Here is a 9,435-nt window from a genome sequence, read left to right on the forward strand (position 1 = left end):
GATCATAGAGCCAACTAAAATAGAGAAGATTCATATAATGTAACACACATCTCCATGACTGAAACCATAAACAAGCCAACAAGTTTGTGCTTCTTCCTACCTTCACTTTCTACCTATAGGGTTGTGACTAGCTACCACACAGGCAACTTGTCACCTTTGTGGTCCTTGAACTTGCCCTTCCTTCTCAACTCTAAGACTTCTCATGCTTCTTGTGTTGATAGCAAGAACTTTTGAGGAAGAGCATAGTTGAGCCTTCATTAGTTTACTTTTAAATCTAGAAAAAATTGATTCAGTTCAGTTCAGTTCAGTCGCTCAGTCATGTCCAACTCTTTGCGACCCCATGAATCACAGCACACCAGGCCTCCTTGCCCATCACCATCTCCCGGAGTTCACTCAGACTCACCCCATAGAGTCAGTGATGCCATCCAGCCATCTCATCCTCTATCGTCCCCTTCTTCTCCTGCCCCCAATCCCTCCCAGCATCAGAGTCTTTTCCAATGAGTCAACTCTTCGCATGAGGTGGCCAAAGTACTGGAGTTTCAGCTTTAGCATCATTCCTTCCAAAGAAATCCCAGGGCTGATCTCCTTCAGAATGGACTGGTTGGATCTCCTTGCAGTCCAAAGGACTCTCAAGAGTCTTCTCCAACACCACAGTTCAAAAGCATCAATTCTTCAGTGCTAGGCTTTCTTCACAGTCCAACTCTCACATCCATACATGACCACAGGAAAAACCATAGCCTTGACTAGCAGAAAATTGGATTAAAGAATTACTGAGCATGGCCCAATATGGTTTACAGAACTAAAGAGCTGGAGCAGTGAGCAGTGGCTGCACAGCACTGGAGCAGCCAGCGGCCAAGAGGACATACCCCACATCCAAGGTAAGGAGTGGCAGCCATAAGGAGATACATCACGTCCAAGGTAAGGAGAAGCAGCTATGCTTTGCTGGAGCAGCCGTAAAGATACCCCAAGTCCAAGGAAAGAGAAGCCCCACTAAGATGGTAGGTGCTGAGAGAGGGCATTAAGGGCAGACAGACTGAAACCACAAGCACAGAAAACTAAGCAATCTAATCACATGGACCACAGCCTTGAATAACTCAATGAAACTAAGCAATGCTGTGTAGGGCTACCCAAGACGGACAGGTCATGGTGGAGAGTTCTGACAAAATGTGGTCCACTGGAGAAGGGAATGGCAAACCACTTCAGTATTCTTGCCTTGAGAACCCCATGAACAATATGAACAGTACGAAGGAAACAACACTGAAATCAGATTGATTATATTCTTTGCAGCCAAAGATGGAGAAGCTCTATACAGTCAGCAAAAACAAGACCAGATGAACTCCTTATTGCCAAATTCAGACTTAAGTTGAAGAAAGTAGGTAAAACCACTAGACCATTCAGGTATCACCTAAATCAAATCCCTTATGATTACACAATGGAGGTGAGAAATAGATTTAAGGTCCTAGATCTGATAGATAGAGTGCCTGATGAACTATGGAATGAGGTTTGTGACATTGTACAGGAGACAGGGATCAAGACCATCCCCATGGAAAAGAAATGCAAAAAAGCAAAATGGCTGTCTGGGGAGGCCTTACAAGTAGCTGTGAAAAGAAGAGAAGCAAAAAGCAAAGGAGAAAAGGAAAGATATAAACATCTGCAGAGTTCCAAAGAATAGCAAGAAGAGATAAGAAAGCCTTCTTCAGTGATCAATGCAAAGAAATAGAGGAGAACAATAGAATGGGAAAGACTAGGGATCTCTTCAAGAGAATTAGAGATACAAAGGGAACATTTCATGCAAAGATGGGCTCAAATTCAGACTTAAGTTGAAGAAAGTAGGTAAAACCACTAGACCATTCAGGTATCACCTAAATCAAGCCCCTTATGATTATACAGTGGAAGTGAGAAATAGATTCAAGGAACTAGATCTGATAGACAGAGTGCCTGATGAACTATGGATGGAGGTTCATGACATTGTACAAAAGACAGGGATCAAGACAATCTGCAAGAAAAAATGCAAAAAAGCAAAATGGCTGTCTGGGGAGGCCTTAAAAATAGCTGTGAAAAGAAGAGAAATGAAAAGCAAAGGATAAAAGGAAAGATATACCCATTTGAATTCAGAGTTCCAAAGAATAGCGAGAGAGAAAAGACAGCCTTCCTCAATGATCAATGCAAAGAAATAGAGGAAAACAACAGAATGGGAAAGACCAGGGATCTCTTCAAGAAAATTAGAGATACAAAGGGAACATTTCATGCAAAGATGGGCTCAATAAAGGATAGAAATGGTATGGACCTAACAGAAGCAGAAGATATTAAGGAGAGGTGGCAGGGAACACAGAAGAACTGTACAAAAAAGATCTTCAGGACCCAGATAATCATGATGGTGTGATTACTCACCTACAGCAAAACATCCTGGAATATGAAGTCAAGTGGGCCTTAGGAAACATCACTACAAACAAAGGCAATGGAGGTGATGGAATTCCAGTTGAGCTATTTCAATTCCTAAAAGATGATGCTGTTAAAGTGCTGCACTCAATATGCCAGCAAATTTGGAAACCTCAGCAGTGGCCACAGGACTGGAAAAGGGCAGTTTTCATTCCAATCCCAAAAAAAGGCAATGCCAAAGAATGCTCAAACTACCACACAATTGCACTCATCTCACATGCTAGTAAGGTAATGCTCAAAGTTCTCCAAGCCAGGCTTCAGCAATATGTGAACCGTGAACTTCCAGATGTTCAAGAAGGTTTTAGAAAAGGCAGAGAAACCAGAGATCAAATTGCCAATATATGCTGGATCATCAAAAAAGCAAGAGAGTTCCAGAAAAACCCCTATTTCTGCTTTATTGACTATGCCAAAGCCTTTGACTGTGTGGATCACAAGAAACTGTGGAAAATTCTGAAAGAGATGGGACTATCAGACCACCTGACCTGCCTCTTGAGCAACCTATATGCAGATCAGGAAGCAACAGTTAGAACTGGACATGGAACAACAGACTGCTTCCAAATAAGAAAAAGGAGAATGTCAAGGCTATATATTGTCACCCTGCTTATTTAACTTATATGCAGAATACATCATGAGAAACACTGGGCTGGATGAAGCCCAAGCTGGAATCATGATTTCCAGGAGAAATTCAACCTCAGATATGCAGATGACACCACCCTTATGGCAGAAAGTGAAGAAGAAATAAAGAGCCTCTTAATGAAAGTGAAAGAGGAGAGTGAAAAAGTTGGCTTTAAGTTCAACATTCAGAAAACTAAGATCATGGCATCCGGTCCCATCAGTTCATGGGAAATAGATGGGCAAACAGTGGAAACAGTGAGAGACTTTATTTTTGGGGGCTCCAAAATCACTGAAGATGGTGACTGCAGTCATGAAATTAAAAGACACTTACTCCTTGGAAGGAAAGTTATGACCAACCTACTATTACTACTACTACTAAGTCCCTTCAGTCGTGTCCGACTCTGTGCGACCCCACAGATGGCAGCCCACCAGGCTGCGCTGTCCCTGGGATTCTCCAGGCAAGAACACTGGAGTGGGTTGCCATTTTCTTCTCCAATGCATGAGTGTGAACAGTGAAAGTGAAGTCGCTCAGTCATGTCCGACTCTCCACGACCCCATGGACTGCAGCCTACCAGGGTCCTCTGTCCATGGGATTTTCCAGGCAAGAACACTGGAGTGGGTTGCCATTGCCTTCTCCTGACCAATCTAGACAGCATATTAAAAAACAGAGACATTACTTTGCCGACAAAGATCCATCTAGTCAAGGCTATCGTTTTTCCAGTAGTCATGCATGGATGTAAGAGTTGAACTATGAAGAAAGCTGAGCACCAAAGAGATGATTATTTTGAACTGTCGTATTGGAGAAGACCCTTGAGTGTCCCTTGGACTGCAAGGAGATCCAACCAGTCCATCCCAAAGGAAATCAGTCCTGAATATTCATTGGAAAGACTGATGTTGAAGCTGAAACTCCAATTCTTTGGCCACCTAATGCAAAGAACTAACTCACTTGAAAGATCCTGATGCTGGGAAAGATTGAGGGCAGGAGGAGAAGGGGACGACAGAGGATGAGATGGTTGGATGGCATCACGGACTCAATAACTCAGTAAGTTTACTTGAGTAAACTCCAGGAGTTTTTGATGGACAGGACTAGCATGCTGTAGTCAATGCGGTCGCAAAGAGTTGGACATGACTGAGCGACTGAACTGAACTGTGTGTGTATAAGGGTATATGTTTTCTTACTTGGTATATAATTTCACCAGATACACAAAAATGTACCCTCACACACACACACAGACACAAACACACACCATATATATACACTTTTATTTATTTTTTAACATAATAGGTTTACCTATAAATATTTAGGTGTATATTCATAATGCCTTTTCAGGTCAGTGCTAGAGATATACCTCCTTATTTGTACCTATTATATGTCATTTCTTTCTATGGAAAAATTGAACCACTGTTTATCTATCTCTCTATTTATAGGCTTTTAGATTATTTCTAATTTTTTTCTAGTATAAAAAGTGCTGCAATCAGTGAGTATCTGTATACATGTAGATTATAGGATTACTGAAAGCATAAGTCCAGAAATACAAACAGCAGGACATAGGGAGTGGTCAGAAATTTTCAGTCATGCAGTTTCCCACATAAAGTTCAGATTAGTCATTCTAGGAGGTGCCCCTTAAAATGCAGATTCACAGGCCCACATGAAACCTACTGAATAATAGCTTCAGGAAGAATGTAGGGGAATAATAAATGATAAAATATTCATATTAAAAAATAAAGTCTAAAATCACTGAGTAATAATAGAAAATAAAGGAAGAAACAAAAGCCAACAGAACAAAGTCCTTGCCTAGATGACTCTACTTCCCAGAGCACCCCAGTATGTCTCTGTCTGGTTCAAGAAGCTCCTAGTTTTGTCTGCACTTAACATTCACTTATGAGTTTTAATACTTTCCTTAGAATAATTAATTCTAAGTTCATACAACAACTCTTTCCTTGGGCACAGGAAGATCTGGATGGTTATGATGGTGGCAATAGGGGAATCTCTAAGGGGAACTGAAGCTAAGAGAAAGGATAGCACCAGTGCCTGGAGGCACAAATACCAGATGACCAGGGTAAAGGCCTAGAGGCAACTCAGCCCCATGCACCCTGGCCTGATTATCAGGGCAGTTGAGTGCTGAACTACTAGGTCACTTGGCTAAGTGGGGCTAAGAGTTAGGCTTTTGATGACTACAGAACCCAGAACATTTTGCTGTCAAAAATATGGAAGAAGGAAGAGGCACAATCTCTGTATAGCTGTTGCACTAGACACTTGGCTCACCTGGTGGAAATTTCAGTTTTATAAGAGTCTCAATCTTGTCTCTATCTCTCTCCTCGCTTTCTTAATCACTGCAATGACTTTCAACAAGTTAATCACAGAAGTTACACTGAAAACTGAAGGATATTAAGGGAATCAAAAGTCATTGGTCAGATATAAATCAGTTTCAGGAAATTTTGTGGGAAGACAAAGGTTTCAGTAACACTTAGAGCAAATGAATAAAGATGTGGGTTCCTGGAGAAGAGAAAGGTAGTGAGAGTGTTAAAGCCTTGGTAGGGAGTATGAAAAGTTGGCTTAAAACTCAGCATTCAGAAAGCTGAGATCATAGCATCTGGTCCCATCACTCCATGGCAAATAGATGGGAAAACAATGGAAACAGTGACAGACTTTATTTTTGGGGGCTCCAAAATCACTGTAGATGGTGACTGTAGCCATGAAATTAAAAGACGCTTGCTCCTTGGAAGAAAAGTTATGACCAACCTAGACAGCATATTAAAAAACAGAAACATTACTTAGCTAACAAAGGTCCATGTAGTCAAAGCTATGATTTTTCCAGTAGTCATGTATGAATGTGAGAGTTGGACTATAATGAAAGCTGAGCGCCGAAGAATTGATGATTTTTTTTAAAAGATAAATTTATTTATTTTAATTGGAGGTTAATTACTTTACAATATTGTATTGGTTTTGTAATACATCAACATGAATCTGCCACAGGTATACACGTGTTCCCCATCCCAACTCCCCCTCCCTTCTCCCTTCCCGTACCATCCCTCTGGGTCGTCCCAGTGCACCAGCCCCAAGCAACCAGTATCATGCATTGAACTTGGACTGGTGATTCGTTTCATATATGATATTATACATGTTTCAATGCCATTCTCCCAAATCATCCCACCCTCTCCCTCTCCCACAGAGTCCAAAAGACTGTTCTATATATCTGTGTCTCTTTTGTTGTCTCGCATACAGGGTTATCGTTACCATCTTTCTAAATTCCATATATGTGCGTTAGTATACTATATTGGTGTTTTTCTTTCTGGCTTACTTCACTCTGTATAATAGGCTCCAGTTTCATCTGCCTCATTAGAACTGATTCAAATGTATTCTTTTTAATGGCTGAGTAATACTCCATTGTGTATATGTACCACAGCTTTCTTATCCATTCATCTGCTGATGGACTGTGGTGTTGGAGAAGACTCTTGAGAGTCCCTTGGACTGCAAGGAGATCCAACCAGTCCATTCTAAAGGAGATCAGTCCTGGGTGTTCATTGGAAGGACTGATGCTGACGCTGAAACTCCAATACTTTGGCCACCTGATGCGAAGAACCGACTCATTTGAAAAGACTCTGATGCTTGGAAAGATTGAAGGTGGGAGGAGAAGGGGACGACAGGATGAGATGATTGGATGGCATCACCAACTCAATGGACATGAGTTTGAGTGAACTCTGGGAGTTGGTGATGGGCAGGGAGGCCTGGCTTGCTTCAGTCCATGGTGTCGTAGAGTTGGACACAACTCAGTGACTGAACTGAACTGAGCTGAGGAAGTCCAGAGGTCCCCAAGAGACAGGAGGAAACAAACTGCAAGTGGCAGACATTTTTTTTCCTTCTCTACACAAAATTAAAGAAATTTCTTTGAATTCTGTGTTGCGACACAGAAGTGGTTCCACCTGAACCACCTGAACCATTGGCTCCACCATGGCGACAACTGGTTCCACCTGAACTTCACTTTATCTCAAACCTTGAGCTAACCAATGTGTTTTTCTCATGTAAATGTCTTTCCTTAGCGTGTTAATAAACTATGTATTTTCTTAGAAATCTGCCTTTCTTCAAGATTCATATCAATTGTTTTATGGCTGGGGATGACTCACTTTGTGCCAATGCTATCTTAAAATGCATGTTTGGGTGAGGGGCCTGGTGCAACTCTCTCAGTTTTGAGGTGTTCCCTCTCTCTAATTAGCAGCTTGTTAATAGGTGTATCAGTTCAGTTCAGTCTCTCAGTCATGTCTGACTCTTTGCAACCCCATGAATCATAGCACGTCAGGCCTCCCTGTCCATCACCAACTCCCAGAGTTTACCCAAACTCATGTGTATCGAGTCAGTGATGCCACCCAGCCATCTCATCCTCTGTTGTCCCCTTCTCCTCCTGTCCCCAATCCCTCCCAGCATCAGGGTCTTTTCCAATGTGGCCAAGGTATTGGAGTTCCAGCTTCAGCATCAGTCCTTCCAATGAACACCCAGGACTGATCTCCTTTAGGATGGACTGGTTGGATCTCCTTGCAATCCAAGGGACTCTCAAGAGTCTTCTCCAACACCACAGTTCAAAAGCATCAATTCTTCAGTGCTCAGCTTTCCTCACAGTCCAACTCTCACATCCATACATGACTACTGGAAAAACCATAGCATTGACTAGATGGACCTTTGTTGGCAAAGTAATGTCTCTGTTCTTTAATATGCTGTGTAGGTTGGTAATCATTTTCCTTCCAAGGAGTAAGCGTCTTTTAATTTCATGGCTGCAGTCATCATCTGCAGTGATTTTGGAGCCCCCCAAAGTAAAGCCTGACACTGTTTCCCCATCTATTTCCTATAAAGTGATGGGACCAGATACCATGATCTCAGTTTCCTGAATGTTGAACTTTAAGCCCACTTTTTCACTCTCCTCTTTCATTTTCATCAAGAGGCTTTTTAGTTCCTCTTCACTTTCTGCCATAAGGGTGGTATCATCTACATATCTGAGGTTATTGATATTATACCCCCTTGCTAAAAGCTAACAAGGAGGCACTCTTTCTGTCTCCTTCTGATGTCTATGTCAGAAGATTTCTCTAGCTCTTTCATACATTAATAAAAGTTTATTACACAAAACCTTCTAGTGATCAAGCCTCATCTCTGGCCCCAGATTGAATTCTCTCCTCCAGAGGCATGAGTCCCAAGATCGCACATGGCTCATAGCATGTGCAGCCTTTCAGTAGGAAGACAGATGTAGATATATGAAAACTGGAATCAGGATTTTGGTAGAACTGGAGCCTATTACTAATCATAATAGAGTCTCAATAGTTGATAGTTGCACATGTAAAGAAGTGAGTACAATCAAACATCCATGACACATGTGATTTATACCTGCTGACTTACAAGAGTTTGTTGTGTATATCAGAAACCAGCAGAAACACCCATGAACATGTCCACAAAGCTTCTGACTAGGATTTCCTCCTGGCCATCAGCTTCCCCAGGCCCCTCTTCATGTCTTTGTTTCTCAAACTGTAGATGAAAGGGTTGAGCATGGAGGACAGAACCGTGTAGACAATTGTAGCCACTCGGTCCTGAACAGTGTACCTGGACAAGGGCTGTAAATAGACATAAAAGATGCTTCCATAAAACAGGATTACCACAGTCAAGTGGGAGCCACAGGTGGAGAAGGCTTTGCGTTTCCCAGTAGCTGAGGGGATCTGGAGAACTGAAATGGAGATTCTCACATAAGAGAAAACAATGCATAGGAAGGGGGCCACCAAAACAACCAGCCCTTCTGTCTTTATTATGAGATCATTGACAAATATGGAGGAGCAGGACAATTTCAGCAGAGGGTTGATGTCGCAGAGGAAGTGGTGGACAACGTTGGAGTTGCAGAATGTAAGCTGATTCAGCAGAAGTATGTGTAGGAGTGAGTGGAGGTGAGGCAATGAGCAGGAGATGGCCACCAGCAGGACACAGCGGCAGTGGCTCATGATGGTGACATAGTGGAAGGGGTCACAGATGGCCACATAACGGTCAAAGGCCATGACTACAAGAAGACAGCTGTCAATGTCACCAAAGGCATATATAAAATACATCTGGGTCAGACACCCAGCATAGGAGATGGTCTTCTTCTCTGACAGGAAGTCAACTAGCATCTTGGGGACAATGCTTGTTGTATACCAAATGTCAGTGAAAGACAGGACACTCAAGAAGAAATACATGGGGGTGTGCAGTTGGGGGTCAGAGCGGATGGCCAGGATGGTGAGCACGTTCCCTGTTATGGTGACCAGGTATATGATGAGGAAGAGGATGAAGAGTGGCTTCTGGTCCTCAGGCCGGGTGGAGAGTCCCAGGAGGATGAACTCAGAGACACTGCTGGTTTGGTTGAGTCTTTCCAT

At 42.4% G+C, this 9,435-nt stretch overlaps 1 protein-coding gene across 1 annotated transcript; it reads right to left on the reverse strand.

Moving 5' to 3' along the window:
• Positions 1-8,502: 8,502 nt before the first annotated feature.
• LOC113900781 (olfactory receptor 1L8-like) lies at positions 8,503-9,435 on the reverse strand. The gene has a single exon (XM_027554422.1). The coding sequence runs from the start codon at positions 9,433-9,435 to the stop codon at positions 8,503-8,505; it is 933 nt and encodes a 310-aa protein (XP_027410223.1).

The sequence above is a fragment of the Bos indicus x Bos taurus genome, chromosome 11 (assembly GCF_003369695.1).
Source record: "Bos indicus x Bos taurus breed Angus x Brahman F1 hybrid chromosome 11, Bos_hybrid_MaternalHap_v2.0, whole genome shotgun sequence".
Classification (NCBI taxonomy): Eukaryota; Metazoa; Chordata; class Mammalia; order Artiodactyla; family Bovidae; genus Bos; species Bos indicus x Bos taurus.